Here is a 21437-nt window from a genome sequence, read left to right as displayed (position 1 = left end):
ATCTTATTGAATGTTGCAGAAGGCTTGGAGGGCCGAATGGCCAACTCCTGCTCTTAAGCCCAACGTTCCCAGTAAGGAAACCTTAGGGCCCATCAAATAGGGCTTGGGTGAGACCACACCTGGGACACTATGTTCAGTTTGGGTCCCCATAGCTTGGGAAGGATAAACTTTCAAAAAAGGTTCACTAGATTGGTGCCTGAGATTAGAGGGTTGACCTGTGATGAGATGCTGAGCAAATTGGGCCCATACTCTCTGGATTTTCGAAGAATGAGAGGTGATCACATTGAAACATACAAGATTCTGAAGGGGTTTGACAGGTTAAACACTAAGGTTGTTTCACTTTGCTGAGGAATCTAGAACATCAGGATGAAGTCACAATGCAAGGTGTCTATCATTAAGGACTCTAATGAAGAGAAACTTCTTCACCTAGTGACTTGTGAACCTTTGGGTAGATGCGCCTATGTTGAGTATATTCAAGGCTGCAATAGACAGATTTATGGTTTCAGGGAATCAAGAGATGTGGGGAGCAGGCGGGAAAGTGGAAATTAGGCAGAATATCAGCCATGATCCTGATGAATGTCAGAGCACACTTGCAGGGCCATGTGATCTACTCCTGCTCCTATTTCTTACGGTGTTATGTTCCCCTCCAAGTCACATACTATCCTGACTTGGAAATATACCTCTATTCCTTCATTGTTACTAGGTCAAAATCATAGGAAGTCCCTAACTAGCAGCACTGTACAGATCGCAGCAGTTAAGCATGGTGGCTCACAGCACCTTCTCAAGGGCAATTAGTGATCAGCAATAAAAGGTAACCTTGTTAGTGACAGCCACATTCCATGAGTGAAAGAATTTTTAAAAAGTCCTTTTGACATCATCCGACACAGTTAAGGCCCGGAAACTGTTGCCAAAGTATCCTGATCACCCCTGACCGGAACTTATTCCATGTGCATAACGTACAAACATGTCCTGAGTTGTTAATGCTTTCTCCTCTAACCAAACATTTCACAAAATTGTGTATTGGCTTCACACAACAGATGCCTTTTTTTTAAACCAAATCTATTTTTAAAAAGTGGCCAAACCTATTGCAAATGCTCTGTATGAGAGATTTGTAAATCTTGTGCACTTTGGAATGTTTATGTACCATCATTAATAGATTCAGTGCAACAATGGTGTATTGCATCAATAGTCATGACTCTATTGCTGTTTTTTTGAATTTCACAAAGAGTGCAGTAGATTGATCATTGTAACTTGATGCCGCAGGTCAATTGACTTGTACTGAAAAATTCAAAGGGCTGCATTTTATATTATAAGCCTATTGTACATCAGAATGTCACATTGTGTGTTGGAATCCACCACTCTATTTTCTGGCCAGGTTCTCATATTCTTTGAAATATAGTCTGCTTGTTTGTTTGTGTAGATGTATTCCAGTGAAGAGCTAGAAATGAGAGTTTAAATAGGTAAAAATCATTACTGCTATTTTCCCTGAATATTCCAGAGAACCATGTTGCTTTCCTAAGTTGCTTGCTTATGTTTTTGTGCTGATGCCACATATGTAGTGCATCTGCAGATAATATGCGAAGGGCTTTATCATTTGCATATTCTTAAAAGGATTCCTTTGAAAAAAAATCTTCCTCTCAATTTAGACTTTGCAACCTAAATTATAAATTATTGTTGTTGTCATCGCTAATCACTCAAAACCAGGAGTGTGGTGCCAAATTCTGAGGTGCAGGAGCGCTAAGGAAATGTGTTGGCCATATTTCTAATTCTACTATTATGTTGTTTTCCTATGTGCTAATCATTTGAATCCCCAAAAATCCGTAAAACTATGCTTTTTAAGCGAAAAATATTAGTGCTAGTAGGCATTTTACTTTGAACAGTGCAATATTTTGAATCATTGGTTTTTTCATTATGGGGTGGTAGGTGGTGGGTGGTGGTGGTTCCATGTAGTCTTACGAACATAAGTGATAATACCGGCTTATGAGAATCCATGAGTGTGTTGGTGTTATCAAATTCATTTGACTGAATTCTCGTTCACATTCTGCAACGTTGCTTAGAATTACTTGTGTATAATTTAGTAATGGTTGTAAATCCTGAGGAGTACATTGTCCAGCTTCCTCCACAAAATCTCTGAATGCATTGATTACAGAAGTAGATGACCATTTAAACAGCTTGCAGAGAGAAGATATTGCCAATTCTCCATAACCTGGTGGCATTTTAGCTGGCCAATAGTCTTGGTCAAGAACATGCAATTGGTTGATCAGAGATGTATAAATGGATTGGGCTTCAGAGGCAGAAAGAGAGCCTTTCAATGACATAGTTGTGAACATTTGATTTTCTAAATTATTAACGAGACTGGTTAAAAAAAACTGCTGATAATTAATGTTGATAATCTTACTGTTGTTCCCAAATGAAACCATTCCAAACTTACCCTGTGCGACTGTAACTTTGGCCTCGAGCTATTGTGCCAGGTCGCTCTTTCAGTCCACGCAAAAAGCGTGAAGGCTCAGCTTGTCTGCATACACAATCATTGTAGTGAGTTTCTGCAAACACTCTGAGACCAGGCTGAGTTAATGTAATATGTCATACAGCAGAGCTAAGTCTAAGAGAAACTGTTTCGAGGAAATTCTGTTTAACAGACCCTCATAGGTTTTCCTGTCAAAGGCAAACCTTGTTTCAGCTTCCACTGGCAGTTCAAAATGAGTACACAATGTTTCATAGTTGTGCCACACAGCTGACACTGTTCAAAATGAACTTCCTACCCGTCTGGCACTTAAAATGTGGTCTATTTTGGAAATTTGTTCTAATTCAGCAGTGCCTCTGATTGAGAGGTGACCTGTTATACACAGAGTATAATTTGTCCGTAAATGAATGGAAGTGGTTCACTTCACTAACTTCTATCACTGAATCGCCATTGCAAGTTCTAACCTATGCTTTAGGCAATGTTAAATAATAACACCTGGACATTGCTCCATAAGCCTGTTGGCTATACCTGATTTGGTGCCCAGTATAACACTCACTCCATCACTAGCAAACGCTACAAGATGCTGCTTCAGATAAGTCATCAAAACCATGTTTCTCAAGACATTCAGGAAGGTACTTAACTACTGTATCAGCTTTTTGATCTGGAAGTTCAATTAAATCTAAAAACATGGAAGTGTGGATCATCCTGCTTATGACTTCATATTTCAGATAAGCTATTAGAGCAGTTTTCTTAATTAGGTTTCTAGATTCATCAATAAGAATCGAGCTTTTACCCTCTATTATGATATGCTGACAAATATTTTTTCCTCATCTTGGGAGCCATGTGGTCAACAATTTCTGCAGGAATGCAACCCAATCCCATGCCAACACCAATTTTGGTTTGAAGTTCCAGCAAGCCAAAGTGGTCAGAGTAAGGCCTGTTGTTTTGAGCCAAGTAGTATGCAGAGTGGAAAACTGGACAACAAGCTGCCTTTGGATGAGATGCATTCAGGTTGTCACAAATTTTTCCAAGAATGTCTTTGTCTTTGTTTGCTTTTTCAGTGACACATTGCAGAGTGATGTGAGCTTTTGACAATTTGTGTTTCACAGTTTTTTTTTCTGAGCGATCTTAAACATGCACTCTGGTTGGATCCATTATAAGACACTTGGTACAAATGCCATTCATTTGAAAGTCTCAATCCCTTGGACCTGTAAAGTGTTGTTACCAATGTTTGCACACACTTTACACCCAAGTTTTTCATCCTTATAGTCTATCCAAGGATATGTTTTATCCCTCTTCCACGTTACCTTTGTGCACACATCAGCACGGGAACACAGACCTGCCACTGTACCAAGCTCAGTTTCAGTATTACACTGTGTGGTCAATTTGGTCTGTGAGACTGTTCCAACACTGAAGCCTTCCTCTCCATATCACTTAGCTTGACAGTACTTGAATGTTCTTTACTTTCTTTACTTTCTCTACAAAAGGAGGTTATAATTTTATTTGGTCATTGTGTTGTTTTCAGGCAGTTTTGAAAGTTTGATTTTACACCTCCCTCCCAATTACGCATGAATCAAGCTCTTGGGCTTGGAGATTTTAGAAATTGTCCTGTTTTCTGTGAGCAGCTGTTAGCAATTCACTTGCATCGGTGTCTTGTATTTAGTCTTAGACAAATCTCACTCAGAAAACTGGCCAAATATCTGGCAGTGTGACATAAAGGTTATGGAGCTGCTTACAGCAGCAATGATAAAAACAAAAAAACTGCGGATGCTGGAAATCCAAAACAAAAACAGAATTACCTGGAAAAACTCAGCAGGTCTGGCAGCATCGGCGGAGAAGAAAAGAGTTGACGTTTCGAGTCCTCATGACCCTTCGACAGAACTTGAGTTTGAGTCCAAGAAAGAGTTGAAATATAAGCTGGTTTAAGGTGTGTGTGTGGGGGGGCGGAGAGATAGAGAGAGAGAGAGGTGGGGGGGGTGTGGTTGTAGGGACAAACAAGCAGTGATAGAAGCAGATCATCAAAAGATGTCAACGACAATAGTACAATAGAACACATAGGTGTTAAAGTTGGTGATATTATCTAAACGAATGTGCTAATTAAGAATGGATGGTAGGGCACTCAAGGTATAGCTCTAGTGGGGTTTTTTTTTTATATATGGGCCCAACGTAAACTGGAGGAACAACACCTCATCTTCCGACTAGGGACTTTACAGCCTTCCGGACTGAATATTGAATTCAACAACTTTAGGTCGTGAGCTCCCTCCCCCATCCCCACCCCCTTTCTGTTTCCCCCTTCCTTTTTTTTCCAATAAATTATAAAGATTTTCCTTTTCCCACCTATTTCCATTATATAAAAAAAAACCCCACTAGAGCTATACCTTGAGTGCCCTACCATCCATTCTTAATTAGCACATTCGTTTAGATAATATCACCAACTTTAACTTTAACACCTATGTGTTCTATTGTACTATTGTCGTTGACATCTTTTGATGATCTGCTTCTATCACTGCTTGTTTGTCCCTACAACCACACCCCCCCCAACCTCTCTCTCTCTATCTCTCCGCCCCCCACACACACACACCTTAAACCAGCTTATATTTCAACTCTTTCTTGGACTCAAACTCAAGTTCTGTCGAAGGGTCATGAGGACTCGAAACGTCAACTCTTTTCTTCTCCGCCGATGCTGCCAGACCTGCTGAGTTTTTCCAGGTAATTCTGTTTTTGTTACAGCAGCAATGAGCTGTGCTATGCAGGAGGAAACTGAGAGAGATCGATTTTTGCTTGGTGAGGGTTAACGGATATGGAGCCAAGGTGAAATTAAAATGTGGATTCAACATGTGGCAGAACAGGCTTGTGAGGGTGGATGGCTTACCCCTGCTCCACTGCTCATAGAGGATCACAGAATTGTTCCCATTCAACTGGGAATTATTCCACTATTTAAAAAAATTCAACCATAGCCAACAGTTACTATAGTGGCTGGGTGTTATGTCCCTGTGGTCAGCTATGTGAAACATGAATTTGTTACTGAGAACAGCAGGAGACTGGTTGATTATGATACACCTCAAGCAAAGTCTTTTCACAAATCCTAAGCAGCTAAATTGCCACTTGACTTAAGCAGCATGACTGACTAAAGCTCGTAATCCAACTGTGGAGCTCTTAGTCCTTTTGTTCAAGAGCCACAAGAAAATGCAGGAGAATACATCTTACCTATTCATTATTCCAATTTAGGCTGCCATAGTGAACTTAGGTTAAACTGAGTGAAATAAACTTCTGAAGCAGTAGCTTGTGCAGAAGATACTTCAGGAGTTCCAGCCTCTTCAAATAAATTATAAATAACCTCGCTATCTTTCTCTTTCAGCTGTATATTTCTCTACTTACTTGGGGCTTTGTTCTTTTTGAGCAATGATTGAGGCTTTTGTCCCTTCAGGCGGCAGTGAATACTGAGTAGGCCTATGGATTTTAGGCCATTTTATTTTATCAGCTGTTAACCTGCCACTTCAAGATGTTGACAGCTGGGCATCAAGGCAAAAAGACAGGTGAAAACTGGTGCGCAATGCAATGGTGACAGAAGCAGAAAGTAGTTTTGGCATGTTGTTCACCTCCAGGGTTTCAATCTTGCCCTCCGCGATTCCTTTCCCCCTGATTTCCATGTACACTCAAGCTTCACTTTCCAAGCTTTCCACTTTCAGATCTTCAGCTGCGTCAAGCAGAAAACCAATGCTCCAAAGGCCATCGGTAAGGAGTCACCAACCTTCGTCTGCCTCCATAGATCTTCACGGCTTTTTCCACTTTGCTCCAAGTCTGCTTCCCGCAGCTTATTCCTTAACTTGGAGTATTTTTCTCTGCTCCTGTCATTTTTCTTGACTCAGTGGACCTAGGACTTTACTTCTGGGGCCTTTCCCCGTCCCTTTCTTTCCTGTGTCCTGCTCCAAGGGACACCCTCTCCCTAATGACACTCAAGTCAGGTCAGCTGACTTGTAATTTTACACTGTTTCACTTCTTAACTTCTTTTTCTTCTATACAGGCGCACAGGGCTGTTCCCTGGCCTGAAGATTGAAAAAAACACTAACTGTGCATGTGCGGCCATTTCCTGGCCAGTGCATGCATGAAAGTCCTGGGAACTTGCAGGAAATGTAGTTCCTGGCCTCCAAACTCCCAATTTCCAACTTCTAATTAAGGTAAGTTCCTAGGGGTTCGTCACAGACAAACAGCTGTGAATATTAAAATCTTTAAATAGGAGGTACTGGAAGCACTCGAGCAGCACTATATCCCTACCCAAAATGATGACCAGACGTCATGATTTGTCTGCCCTCAAGTGACTCAGCAGGCCAATCCTGGAGCCACAGATCTTTGAGCAGACTGGATAAGCATTGCCCTGAGGAAGAGGGGTTCTCAAGCCAGGTGTGAATTTTCCTCCACAAACATTCTAGCTCAGTTGACTAGCATATTGGTCTCAATATTCTAAACACCTAAAACACTAAACAAAGGCCAATGGGAACAGCTATGCCAGCTACTTGGAGTCCATGTCATTGCTTCATTGTGCAATGCACAACTCAGTCCCTTTTTAAATATTGCATTCTAAAAATCTTAAAAAGGTGTACTGTGCTATAATACTTAGTTTTCTCTCTTTGTTTGCTTCAATTATCTGTGAATAGGCAACTAAAGGTTGAAACAGTACTGCTTAACTTGTTTACCTGTTAACAGGTGACAAATGCTCACTAATATGGGGTGTTAGCCTTTACTCAGTGGGAGTCTGTTTCGTCTTGCCTCTGGCCAGGCCAAGATTTCAAACACCACTCCATAATTTGAGCGCATAATCTAGGCTGACACACCAATGGACTGAGGTAGTGTTGTACTACTGGATGTCCCTTGGGTGAGATGTTAAATTGTGTTCCCAACTGCCCCCTCAAGTAGATACAATGGATCCCATCATACTATTCAAAGAAGAGCAGGAACATATTCCCAGTATTACTTCCATAACCAAAATCAATAAAACAGATCATGTTGTCATTTCTCTAATTGCTGTTTGTGGACCTTGCAGTGTGCAATTGGTATTAGGTTTGCCAACCCTCCGGATTTGCTGGAAGTCCTCCAGAATCAGCATCTATCACCCAGTGACCATTGAAAGCAGTCCAGGAGATTTAGGGTATGCAAAGTTTCAATGGGTAAACGTACAGTAAATGAGCAGATGGAGTTCACAGGCAGCCGAAACTTTTGTCTAGGGGGCTGAATGTCGGCTCTACTTCCGGTAAAGATGTTGGTCCCCAGAGCCAGGTTGAGGCCGCCACTCTAGAAGAGTCTGAGCTTTATTTTGGATTTCTATGCCAGCCATGGTGCTTCTGAGGTGGAAGAAGTGCAAGTGGGGTGTGCCGCGTTACAGGATTAGTTCTTGCTGAAAGGCCACCCATTTCCGAGCAGGGTGCGAAGCAGGAGTGGGACTCAGCCTGAAATATATGAGTTCCTGGGCCTGGGGACATGGGGCAGCCTTGGACTCCTCTATTCTCAACCTGGCTGGGTGACCAATGACAGGAATCTGGGGAGGGGCAGATTAAGTTAAAAGGTCATGTGATACCTCCTGGAATCTGTCCAGACAAAGTTGGCAATCCTAGTCATGTTTTCCTAAATTATGACTGCACTTTAAAAAGTATTTCAATAGCTGAGAAGCACTTTGAAACATCCTGTGGCCATGAAAGGTGCTACATATATGAAAGTCTGTTCTTTCTTCGTGTGTTTATATCTGCAAGATATGTATGAAGCCTGATTTTAATTCCAGTGCCATTTTGCTTAATGATTGCATTTTTTAAAACTTTGTTTTAATGATGATTGAAATAAGTAGTTATTACCAATTTGCCTGGATTTTTGGGCATCCATTTCTTTTCATTTGCTCCTACTTTTTGGCTCTACATTCGAATCTGAAACATACCCAAATAACGGGTTATTAAATTGGAATTATAAAAAGCTACATTAACTATCCTCATGAATATGTTTACACTCTTGAAATCAGCCCTTGCAAACACGTTAGAAGATGTGCTGAACATTTCTGTTCATTTTTCAATTTGGTAATCTTATTGTGTTAAGACCCTTTCTTCCAGAAGTTTTGTGAGTCAAGGAACTGAGCAGATTTCGATTCCATAACCAGCATATTGCAGATCTTGTATACTGGGGTTTTATCATTTTTGAGAACTGAAATGCATCTGGATCTTTTAAATATTATTTAAAACAAGGATATTGGAGCTTAAGAATGGAACTTTGTTCCATGTTTACCATCCAGAGTTGATGTCAGCTGCTATCAGAACTGACTTAGAGGCAGCTGGACACAAAGTAGTACAACTTCTACTCCACTGGAGTTACAGTATGATACTCACTATTTATGTAAGCGCACATTGCTCAAGTAGCAAGAGGGATTAGGTAATTTAAGCTGCTGTTGCAAACCCATTAATCTGCCTTCAAAAATGTGTAAAATGATAGAATTAATTATATCAGGAATAAACTTCAGTTTTATGGCAATGATCATATAGTAAACAGCAGTTAATTCAGAACAAAAACAGAATTACCTGGAAGAACTCAGCAGGTCTGGCAGCATCGGCGGAGAAGAAAAGAGTTGACGTTTCGAGTCCTCATGACCCTTCGACAGAACTTGAGTGAATCCAAGAAAGGGGTGAAGTTTAAGGTGTGTGTTTGTGTGGGGGGTGGGGGGGGGGCGGTTTTGGGGGATGCGGGGAGAGAAGTGGAGGGGGTTGGTGTGGTTGTAGGGACAAACAAGCAGTAATAGAAGCAGATCACCAAAAGATGTCACAGACAACAACAAGAGAACACATAGGTGTTAAAGTTGGTGATATTATCTAAACGAATATGCTAATTAAGAATGGATAGTAGGGCACTCAAGGTATAGCTCTAGTGGGGGTGGGGGGAGCATAAAAGATTTAAAAATATTTTAAAATAATGGAAATAGGTGGGAAAAGAAAAATCTATATAATTTATTGGAAAAAAACAAAAGGAAGGGGGAAGAAACAGAAAGGGGGTGGGGATGGAGGAGGGAGCTCAAGACCTAAAATTGTTGAATTCGATATTCAGTCCGGAAGTCTGTAAAGTGCCTAGTCGGAAGATGAGGTGTTGTTCCTCCAGTTTGCGTTGGGCTTCACTGGAACAATGCAGCAAGCCAAGGACATACATGTGGGCAAGAGAGCAGGGTGGAGTGTTAAAATTGCAAGCGACAGGGAGGTTTGGGTCATTCTTGCAGACAGACCGCAGGTGTTCTGCAAAGCGGTCGCCCAGTTTACGTTTGGTGTCTCCAATGTAGAGGAGACCACATTGGGAGCAACGAATGCAGTAGACTAAGTTGGGGGAAATGCAAGTGAAATGCTGCTTCACTTGAAAGGAGTGTTTGGGCCCTTGGATGGTGAGGAGAGAGGAAGTGAAGGGGCAGGTGTTACATCTTTTGCGTGGGCATGGGGTGGTGCCATAGGAGGGGATTGAGGAGTAGGGGGTGATGGAGGAGTGGACCAGGGTATCCCGGAGGGAACGATCCCTACGGAATGCCGATAGGAGGGGTGAAGGGAAGATGTGTTTTGTGGTGGCATCATGCTGGAGTTGGCGGAAATGGCGGAGGATGATCATTTGAATGCGGAGGCTGGTGGGGTGATAAGTGAGGACAAGGGGGACCCTGTCATGTTTCTGGGAGGGAGGAGAAGGCGTGAGGGCGGATGCGCGGGAGATGGACCGGACACGGTTGAGGGCCCTGTCAACGACCGTAGGTGGAAAACCTCGGTTAAGGAAGAAGGAGGACATGTCAGAGGAACTGTTTTTGAAGGTAGCATCATTGGAGCAGATGCGATGGAGGCGAAGGAACTGAGAGAATGGGATGGAGTCCTTACAGGAAGCGGGCAGTTAATTCAGATTCAGAAGAGGAAAATTTTACATGGTCAACCTTTTTCATCTTTTTTGATAGAGTGCACTGTGGAAAACCCTATGACCTAGAGAACCTCAGCTTCCAAAAATTACTTTGCAAAATTCCATACACAAAAGCTAATCTGAGAATGGAGAAGAATTTGACTAAAAAGCAGGAAGCATTGAATACAAAGTGGTCAAACTAGGAGGAACAGTTGATTCAAAAAGACAAAGTGGATGAAGTAAATGGCCAGATAAAAGCGGCAAGTGTAAAGTAAAAATGGGGTAACCCACTTAGTCTGTGAATGGTGTTAATTTGAAAGGGCACTATGAGTAGTGCATATAATGACTTTTATAACTTCCCAATTTGGCGGCAAAAAACACCTAATCAATACAAGATGACCAGAACAAATGCATGGAGTTGTGACAAAGAAGGGCAATAAATTAGATTAGCACCTTGACACAGACATACTGGGCTGAATGTTAACATTTGAGCTTTTACAGATTGGAGTTACCTTCTTAATCAATTGTCAAGAACACTATTCATCCTGTCCCTAACTCCCCTGCCATCCAGAATTTTATGTCAATAATTCACGAAATGCCTCTGAGAAAAGCCACTGCCAGTATGGAATTTTATCCATGTTGATATGTGTCCTGTGCTTTATCAAGTGTCAATTTATGCTTTTATAGATGTGATTGTGAAACTTGCACTTTAATTTATTGGAAATACTTATTAACATTCAATTGTTTTTATTTTCAGACAAAATTCAAGAAGCGCAAAAAGAACTGCAGGTTACTGAAGGTGCCCAAAAAAATTTGCAACTTCTTGAAGACACAAAAAAAGGTTGGTTTTAAGTTCAAAATGTACTGTGCAATTTAAAGAGAGCTTAGTGTGATTTATTTTAATTGGTCATCTGCAGTGTCTAAAAATTGAACATTTGATTATCATCTTTTGATCTTTTCACTTAAAGGAAATGAAAGGGAAAGCACTTTTAAGATCTTCAGTCAGAGGAAGGAGAAAACATAATTGGTGTGTTTTATCATCCTTAATTTTGAGGTGGTCTTGGCTCATAATTGGTATTCCATGTGAGTCTTCTGTCAAGTTCCTTTTCTTCATCAGCATCCATTGTTCCAATAGCCTTGTATCTATGAGAAATTTTGTATGATTTAGCTATGCTGGTATGACGGTTCTAGTGAGGCATACTTCTGCTTTTCAGAGGAACATATTATGTGTACACAGCATATTGGTTTCAAGGAGGGGTTATTAAGCTAGATTCAAATTCTTCTGAGTCTCCAGTAGACTGAAAAAGACTAATTTAGTTCACAGTCCATATTGGGTACAAAAATATTTAGTCATTTGGTAGTAAAGAACTTAAGTATTGCTGAAAAAAGACATGTTGTCGAAGCTTTTCATCTTGCACTCATCAGGACAATACCAAATGTAAAGGAAAAAATAACAGGTTTCACAAGAAGACAGTGCTGATTGGTTGGCAAGTGCACTCTGGTGGAGGCATTGCCATGGAGAATACAACAGTTAACTAATGACTAACAGTTAACTGCCAAGATTTGATTAAGCTCAAACCAGGCAAGTTGACTCAGATTGATCAAGGAATTGTGTGGGGAATGAACCAGAGAATAGCTGTCACGTATTTTGTTTAGTTGAAACAGGTGCAATGTGCGTACATGTTCTTTCTGTCTGCAAAGAATAAGGCCCTGTGTATTAGTATATGTAGCTTCTAGCACGCTAAGTATGCCACACTGCAAGTCTGACTGATAATCTTGAATTGGATGTCAGCATAATTCTCAGCACACTTTGGATTGTTTAGCAAATAGAAAATGGGAGCAGGAGTAGGTCATTCAGCCCTTCGAGCCTCTCCACCATTCAGTATGATCATGGCTGAACTTCTATCTCAATGCCGTACTTCCGGGCTCCCCCCATAACCCTTGACACCTTTAGAGTCCAGAAATCTTATCTAATTCCTTCTTAAATATATTCAGTGACTTGGCCTCCACAGCCTTCTGTGGTAGAGAATTGCATAGGTTCACCACGCTCTGAGTGAAGAAGTTTCTCCTGATCTCAGTCCTAAATGGTCCACCCCGTATCCTGAGACTGTGACCCCTTACTCTAGACCCTCCCAGAGGCAATATCATCTCTGCATCCAATCGTCTATCTCTGTCAAAATTTTATATGTTTCAATGAGATCTCCTCTCATTCTTCTAAACTCCAGTGAATACAGGCCTAGTCGACCAAATCTCTTCTCATACAACAATCCTACCATCTCAGGAATTGCGGAATCACATCTAATGTTGGACACTGTTTTGAGTTTTACAAGCAATTGCTGGTTGGGTACAGTCAGTACCTTGCTCGTTGCGAACAGTGGCTGGGACATGCTGTTTGATACAATCCATCAGTCTTTGGGACGTACAGCCTACCTATCTAGCATCAGACCAGTACTGAAATTCATATACCTCATTACTCATTTGTGTGATAGGCAGAATGGCTTTTTGGCTTGACGGCAACATCCTGTTAGTGGTGAACACAGCTTGTGTTGCTACTGCATAGTTAGCTTCAACTGTTTTTTTGCTTCACCTGAAATTTTTGAGATACCTTGCCCTTCCAGGATAATCTTGACATAGACTGGGCGCTTTGCAGGCTCACTCTATCCATTTACATCCACAAGTGGCTGTTTGCTTAACGCTGGGCAGGAATTTGTGGGAGCAAGACATGTGAACAACAGCACAAATGGTGTATTTTCTTAAACAATGGGATTTAAGATTTGAGAAATAAACAGAGAGTCTATTAGAGTGAGAGAATTCAATGTCAAATCAGGTACAGAAAAAGAAAGATAAAGTGACAAAAAAAAATTGGATGAAGAAAGTGGGCAAGAAACAGACAGAAAGGAAAAGTAAACGTAATTTAAACTATCCGTAACAACTCACTACCTGAAGCAAATACTTTAATTGTTTCGTTGTTGGGCCAGAGAGGTTCATTGGCAGAGACTATACCATTGGGCAGACTCCACCTGAACTTTGCTGGGAATAAGGATCTAGTGGAAAGCATAAATAGGGCTGTCGCAGGAACTTTTAACAATGTGATTAATGTTGCCTAACACCATAAATTAAGAGACTCCTTGTTTGGTGGTGAGTTTAGTGGGCAGTTAATCTGCAATTGCAACAACTTAATTAAGCTCATGGAAATGTTAAGGGCTAACAATGGCATGACACAAATTGCCCAGCAATTTGTGGCAATTCGCATGATGGGTATCTCTTCCTTGCCACAAATCGCTAGCTGAATTGCAGATTAATAATGGTCCATGTTGTTCAGATGCCAGTATTTTTCAGCAAATTATATAATGGTTGAAGGGAAGTAATTGAGTGTATTCCAAACTTTAAAATTATCCTCTGACAATTAGGGGGATGGATTGCATCCTTTGTAAGCAAGATCGAGAGTCCCATTTGCCATATTGCCTTCCTTGTGCCAGAGCGAAGGATATCTTGAACAACCCTGAAAGGATATTGGAGAGGGAAGGAGAGGATCCAGTCATTGAGTCCATCTTGGGACTAGCAACGTAGGAAAAGATAGGCAAGTGGTTCTGTTTGAAGAGTACCAGGGGTCACAGATCACTCAGGGTTATTGTGAGACTTATTATGGTAACATGCACTTTTACATGTTGTGGTCTGGAGCTATGGATAGTGGAGGTGGAGGTTCCATCTTTCTTTCCATCACATAGCTGACCAAGAATCTCTCCCACTCTTAATGCCTGTCATTGCCATGTGTTGGAATGATTTGCAGGTTGAAAATCAATCTGCTTAGCCACGTTATAAACGTACCTTCCTTGGCCATCAAGTCTTCAGATTGGACTTGAAACCGGAGTTTCTGGCTTAGAGACAGGGTTCCTACTTACTGTGCCCCAAGACTTCCCAGAGTGCCAAGAGTCAGGAACTATATTAGAAAAACCGAATTCAAGGAATTATAATCTCTGAATTATGTGCAGATTGATTTAGGGATAAGTGAATTAAGGAGGTGAACAAGTGGCTGGGGGAATGGTATGAGCTTGAGTGGTGCCATTTTATGGGACATAAGCTCTAGTACTTGGCAGGAAGGAAGTTTAGCATTGGGGCAGACTCCACCTGAACTGGGCTGAAACTGAGGTTGTCACAAGGACTTTAAGCAGGTAAATGGGGTGTGAGGACTCAACTGAAAATGGTAGCATAAATAAAGCAAATGAAAAGCAAGAGAGTAATCATCAAAAATTGTCCATGAGGCACTACTGGTAAAGAGAAAACCAAAAGCCATAAAGTCATTAAATCAAGAGAGAGAAATAAGAAAAGTATGAGGGAAAACACCTCTGGAACAGATGGATAAGTTAAAGTGCATGGCCCAATAAGCACTCTTTACACAAACACTTCGTATAAAGGACAAAATGAATGAATTGCAGGCACAATCCCACTTATTCTGAGATTTCAGAATACTTGGAAGTGCATGGTAAAATCTGGCAAAGTCAGCATGGTTTCATCAAGTGGAGGTCATGCCTGACAAATCTGTTAGAATTCTTTGAGGAGGTAACGAGTAGGTTAGACAAAGGAGAGCCAATGGATGTTATCTACTTGGACTTCCAGAAGGACTTTGACAAGGTGCCGCACAGGAGGCTGCCCAGTAAGATAAGAGCCCGTGGTGTTAGAGGCAAGGTACTAGCATGGATAGAAGATTGGCTGTCTAGCAGGAGGCAGAAAGTGGAGGTAAGGGGGTCCTTCTCAGGATGGCGGCCGGTGACTAGTGGAGTTCCGCAGGGGTCAGTGTTGGGACCACAACTTTTCACTTTATACATTAATGATCTAGATGAAGGAACTGAGGGCATTCTAGCTAAGTTTGCAGATGATACAAAGATAGGTGGAGGGACAGGTAGTATTGAGGAGGCGGGGAGGCTGCAGAAGGATTTGAACAGCTTAGAAGAATGGGCAAAGAAGTGCCAGATGGAATACAACGTGGGGAAGTGTGAGGTCATGCTCTTTGGTAGGAAGAGTAGAGGCATAGACTATTTTCTAAATGGGGAGAGAATTCAGAAATTTGGAGTGCAAAGGAACTTGGGAGTCCTAGTCCAGGATTCTGTTAAGGTTAACTTGCAGGTTGACACGGTAGTTAGGAAGGCAAATGCAATGTTGGCATTTATTTCGAGATGACTAGGATATAAAAGCAGGGATGTGCTGCTGAGGCTTTATAAGGCTCTGATCAGACCACATTTAGAACACTGTGAGCAAATTTGGGCCCCATATCTCAGGAAGGATGTGCTGGCCCTGGAGAGGGTCCAGAGGAGGTACACGAAAATGATCCCAGGAATGAAAGGCTTAACATATGATGAACGTTTGAGGACCCTGGGTCTATACTCGATGGAGTTTAGAAGGATGGGGGGGATCTGATTGAAACTTACAGAATACTGAAAGACCTGGATAGAGTGGACGTGGGGAAGATGTTTCCATTTGTAGGAGAGACTAGGACCCGAGGGCACAGCCTCAGAGTAAAGGAAATACCTTTTAGAATAGAGATGAGGAGAAACTTCTTTAACCAGAGAGTGGTGAATCTATGGAATTCCTTGCCACAGAAGGCTGTGGAGGCCAGTTCATTGAGTGTATTTAAGATCAAGATAGATAGGTTCTTGATTGGTAAGGGGATCAAAGGTTATGGGGAGAAGGCGGGAGAATGGGGTTGAGAAACTTATCAGCGATGATTGAATGGCGGAGCAGACTTGATGGGCCGAATAGCCTAATTTCTGCTCCTATGTCTTATGGTCTACTAGAGGGCATGACATGGTAGCTGTTACTGAGACATAGCTATGAGACAGTCAGGATAGGGAAGCGGATAGAGGCTAGGAGTAGCCTTAATGATTCAGTATGAAATTACTTAAGGATATGATATGATGTGAGGTAAGCAGGCAGTGAAGACTTGGAGTAAAATTAAAAAATAGAGAAGCATTACAAATTGTGCTGGGAATTATGCAGGGTCCCAGGTAGCAAATGTGGAGTAGCAGATTATGTAAATGCAGAGATCAGACAAGCATACAACCAAGGCAGGGTGGTTTTAATGGAGAATTTTAGCTGGTATATAGATTGAAATAAGTAGATGAGTTCATTGCAGAAAGGTAGCAAAATTCTTGTGTGCACAGGACAGTTTTCTGCAACAATAGCCAGAATTTTCTGGTCCCGGCGGGCATCATGGCGATCAATATGGTGAGAAGGCCAAAAATCAGTTTCACGCCGTCATGAAATCAGTTTGCGATCGTCTGCTACACCTGTCAATGGCGGGCTGCGTTTCCTGCTATCGTACATTGGAACCATCACTTTAAAACATTTGCATCTAATTATTAGCCCTGCTCAGCAGTATCATCCCCCCCATGTCAAGTTTACCACCCACATCAGCATGACTTCAGAAAGCCGTGCTTTACAACTGCCTTTAAAAGGTGTGCACCTTGCAATATGAACTTCTTGGGGAACTCGGAGGTGAGTGCATACAACCTTACACAGCGCCTGCGAGCATCGCCCGTAGGACCTCAGGGACAAGGCACCATGCATTCACAGGGGGGGCAAAGGCAAGTCATTTTTTCCTGGCTGGCTTTCAGTGTGGTGCCAGGACAAGGGCTCCAGTGCGTGTCAGGCCAGGGGCATAGGAGGCAAGGCAGCACAGACTGAAGGAAATTCTCAAGCACATACCGGAGGAGTGTGAGAGAAGTGGCCATGCACTTGGAAAAGCTTGTCAAAAGTGAGCATTCTTACGCAGCTGAGATCATTCAGCTGTAGCTCCATTGACATGCTCAGAATGGGGCCTCTGAAGCTTTTCTGCCCACTCAGGCAACACAATAGCATGAAAGTGCCACCAAATGCTCCAGAAGTTTTCACCCTTCAGGCACAGACTGCAAATTAATGTATATTTTAAGAGAAAGCCGAGCAATTGGCCAACTGGGCAAATTATGCAATTGCTTGTGAAAGGTGGCTGTGGCGCAGTCACTGGTGGAGGTGCTCACAGACCCTTGCAATATCTTTATGAAGGTTTGGACCAGTATCCATCATGGCTCAAGCTAACAGCACAGCCTTGCAGTGCGGGTTAGGAGAATGGCTAGCTGAGGTGAGAACACAGCATGCAGTCCAATGGCCGAAGCTGCCTCCAGTCGGTCAAGTGGAGTGGGGCAGGGTTTTGGACAGTCAATGAGCATACTACATACACATTGCCATCCAAGTAGTGCCCAGCATTCTCCTGCATGTGTGAAGTGGCCTTCAGACTTAATCAAGAGAAGTTCTTAGTACACATATACCAACAAACACTCTTTGATCCTGCAGGAGGAGAACATCAGGATCATGGAGCTTGGTAATTTAGCGGTATGCCTCATGGCTTACAGAGACGAGAAGAAGAAAAAGAGAGCAGCAGAGGCACCTGGCTCAGCAAAGGGAGGAGCAGCTCCCTCAAGATGAAGGGGCGGCAGGGCCTGCTGTGCATGCAGCTGAAGATCCACAGCAAGCTGTCACTCGTAGATTCCTAGCTAGATCCAGGGTCTATAGACGATGCCTGTCATGCCTGCAGATGACCAAGGACCAGTGTCATTGAAGACTGCGCACGTCTAGGGAGCTAGCCGGTCACATGTGCCACCTGCTGCAAGATTTTGTGCCACAGGAACATGGGGGCATCCATTGCCAGTGGCCAGGAAAGTGACCGCAGCACTCAATTTTTACGCCAGTGACTCCTTTCATGCTCCAGAGGTGACCTGTGCAGGATCTCGCAAGCCTCCATGCGCAAGTGTACCTAGGAGGTGACCGACACCATCTTCGCGAAGTCCCAGGACCAGGTAAGCCAGGAAGTGAGAGCGCTGGGATTTGTGCAGATTTCAGGTTTCCCACGGGTGTAGGGTGCAATTGACTGCACTCACGTAACGCTTAGATCGCCATGGCAACAATCAGTCAACTATGTCAACTGCAAGGGCTTTCACTCGCTGAATGTTCAGCTGGTGTGTGACCACCACAAACACATCCTGCAGGTCTGCTCACAACTCCCAAGGAACGCCCATGACTCCTACATCCTTAGCAGGTCTCAGGTCCCTGACATCTTCCAGGATCCAGAGCGGCTGCAGGGTTGGCTCCTCGGGGACAAGGGCTGCACACACAAGATGTGGTTGATGATGCCCGTTTGGTATTGTCAGACTGCAGCAGAGCTACAGTATAACAAGACTCATGCCATGAACCGAACTTTGGTGGAACAAACAATAGGCATTTTGAAAGTGAGGTTCCAGTACCTCGACAGATCCGGTGGAGCACTGCAATACCATCTCCAGAGGGTGTCACACATAATCATCGCTTGTTATACGCTCCAGAACCTAGCACTGCAAGGGGGATAGGACATGGCTGCGGAGGAGATGGAGGAGCTGCATGTATTCTCCGATGAGAAGGACGTCAAAAGGGATAAAGATGATGAGGTCCTCGAAGGTAAGGATGCTGGCGATGAGGCCATCGCTCTGGCCAGACAAGGCAGTTGTGCTTGGAAGGTCCTCATAGCCACAAAATTTGTGGAAGATGATGACAAGATACAATGTGGACAGTCCTAACATCCTCACCTTGCATCTGTGAACGTTTGACTCCTGTGTGGCTGATGGCAACGCACATACAGTGCTCAGGCTCATGTCATGGAGGCGCAGCAGAGGCCCTAATATTCTCTAGATTCCAGGAGGATGATGATGACATGCAGTGAGGACACTCTGTGATCAGGGTCATATCATGCAGATGCAGCCTTGAAACTTTAAATGCACATGGTCCTTTGTCAATCTTCAGCACCTGACCCCTCCAGGAGCACAGTGTCACCCGTCACAGATGCTGAAGAGATTGGGGCCATCTCCACCTCAAAGGTGCTGAGAGCACACAGAGGGAATGACAGAACTCTGTGATGCCTGCCTATGACATCCTGGCAACAATGACGAGCACTCATGTGTCCAGGGAGTGTGAAGCCGGACCATCACTTTGGTCTGAAGGCTGCACAAAGCACAGAGAAGGGGCCCTGTGCAGGAATGAACGTTTCACATCTGATTGACATGAATACTGCTCAACATAACAAAGAGCATAGGCAAGGAGACATCTTTTGGATAATAGAAAAACGTAGATGCTGGAAATCTGAAACAAAAACAGACAATGCTGGAAAAACTCAACAGGTCTGACAGCATCTGTGGAAAGAGAAACAGAGTTGACGTTTCGAGTCCTTACGACCGCTCTGAAGAAGGGTCATACAGACTTGAAACGTCAACTCTGTTTCTCTCTCCACAGATGCTGTCATTCTTGGGAGTTTATTTACAATAGTGAACATTAAGTACAAGTGATTAACACCTGTGCCCAGACTGTGCAACCTCCAAAAGAGTCACATCTTCTTAAGCTTCCTAACCTGCCGCTATGTCTTGGTGCTCCACCTACATCCACGGCGGAGGCTGACTGCTACGCCCTGTCTGTGATGACCTTGGTGGGTGCCCTTTGAAGGGCCCTGACCTGCTGTGTGGCAGTGGAACCCTCCTTGGCCTGTGAAGCTGGAGCTGCTGGGGTCACAGAAAGAGGGGATTCAAATGGGCTGGACACTCCTGGAGTTACCAGGTTGGATGGCCCCAGGGTGTGCACCTTCTGACCCTTCTCCCTGTAGGTGCCCAAGGGCCCCTGGCTGAGCCCTTGAGAAGGGGAAGCTGGAGTGAGAGTGAGCCACCCCGCACCCCTCTCATGTTGACGCTTTTGGAGGTCAACTGTGGGGTCAGCAATGGAGTTCAGCCTGTGCAGCAGTGCAGGACCATTGTCCTGGACCAAGGTCTCCATCCTACCAGTGCTGACTTCAGTGCGTTGGCATGTCAGTGCTATCACCTCAGACTGAAGGCAGATGGCTCCCTCTATCATGCCTTGTAATCTGAGGACATCCTTTCCTGATGCTCCCGAGCTTGCCTAGTCCTGACGTTCCTCATTTCACTCAGACACAGCAGATTTCTGGCCTTCAGCAGTCCTCCAAGTGCCGGACACCTTGGAAGTCCCTGTCGCCGCCTGCTGTGGATCAGACAGTGCAATGTGCTCACCAGTTTGTGACCCCGAGGCTACTCTAGAACTAGGCCCTAGTGTGGCTGTGCAAGTGGAGGGTGGGGGTGAGCGCTTTAAACAGGTCTTCGAGGGTGTCATCAGATTGTTCTTCTCAGGTGTCTTCAGGGTTTGAGTCGAGGACCTGGGTTGTGGAGCTGTCATAGCTGCTTCCCAGATGTGCCTGTGAAAGCAAGGAGTGATAATTAGTGCATGGCAGAGGACTGCAGAACAGGGAAACTGACTCTCAGCATGGTTGTCTGATGGATGTTGCACTGCTGGACCCTCACTTGGTTGAGCACCGCCGACCTCACTGTCAGCACAGGAATGGTCCAGATCGTTGCTGGCCAGATGGACGACCCTATTTTCAAAGCCTGCGAGGGCCCTGAAGTCAGGCATTCCTCCACCAGGCTGTGACCTCTCCCTTTTATTATGTGCCAACTTGTCCTGCATGAAGACAAATGGAGAGAGTGGACCCAGATGAGAAAGATGCCTGGCATGTGTGGGTGGTGAGCAGTGCCATGGTTGGGATGAGGGCAGATGAAGATGTGTCTGAGTGTGAATGGTGATCTCCCTTAAACTGACATTGAGTGAGAGCCATGTGGGTGTGTGATGGGTTTGTGAGTGTGTGAGTTGAGAGTGATGAGAAGAGTGACTTGGAACAGAGGAGATCATTCATCCTTTATCAGCACTGGGTGGCTGGCCTCCTTAGCAAGGTATTTCTCCCATGCTGGAATGGTGACCTTGCTTGCTGGTCTTTGCCCAGAGCGGGAGTAGAGGACTTCATGGCGGGCCTCCACTACATCCAGTAGGCGCCCAAGAGAGGCCCTGCTAAATTTGGGTGCAGTATGTTCCTTTGGCAGCCATTACTTCGCAGCAGCTTCTGATCTCTTAGGGAGTGCTAGCTCTGTGCGTGGGCACCCTTTAAATATGGCACCTGGATTACTGAAGGCCTGAGCTGACGGCAGGACGGGCGAATCAGGCTGCCCTGCCAGTAATCAGGCAGGTTTCC

General features: G+C 43.8%; 1 protein-coding gene across 9 annotated transcripts in view; it reads left to right on the top strand.

Moving 5' to 3' along the window:
• Positions 1 to 21437, top strand: part of hivep1 (HIVEP zinc finger 1) — a 291925-nt gene that overhangs the window by 153012 nt on the left and 117476 nt on the right. For all 9 annotated transcript variants that reach the window (XM_041183504.1, XM_041183509.1, XM_041183508.1 and 6 more), the window contains one exon: positions 11112 to 11195. In XM_041183504.1, coding sequence (XP_041039438.1) covers positions 11112 to 11195 — 84 coding nt within the window. The remainder of the gene's footprint in view (positions 1 to 11111; positions 11196 to 21437) is intronic.

Source organism: Carcharodon carcharias, chromosome 3, assembly GCF_017639515.1.
Source record: "Carcharodon carcharias isolate sCarCar2 chromosome 3, sCarCar2.pri, whole genome shotgun sequence".
Lineage (NCBI taxonomy): Eukaryota > Metazoa > Chordata > Chondrichthyes > Lamniformes > Lamnidae > Carcharodon > Carcharodon carcharias.
Note: the sequence above shows the minus strand (reverse complement) of the source record. Positions and strands in the feature narration are given on the sequence as shown.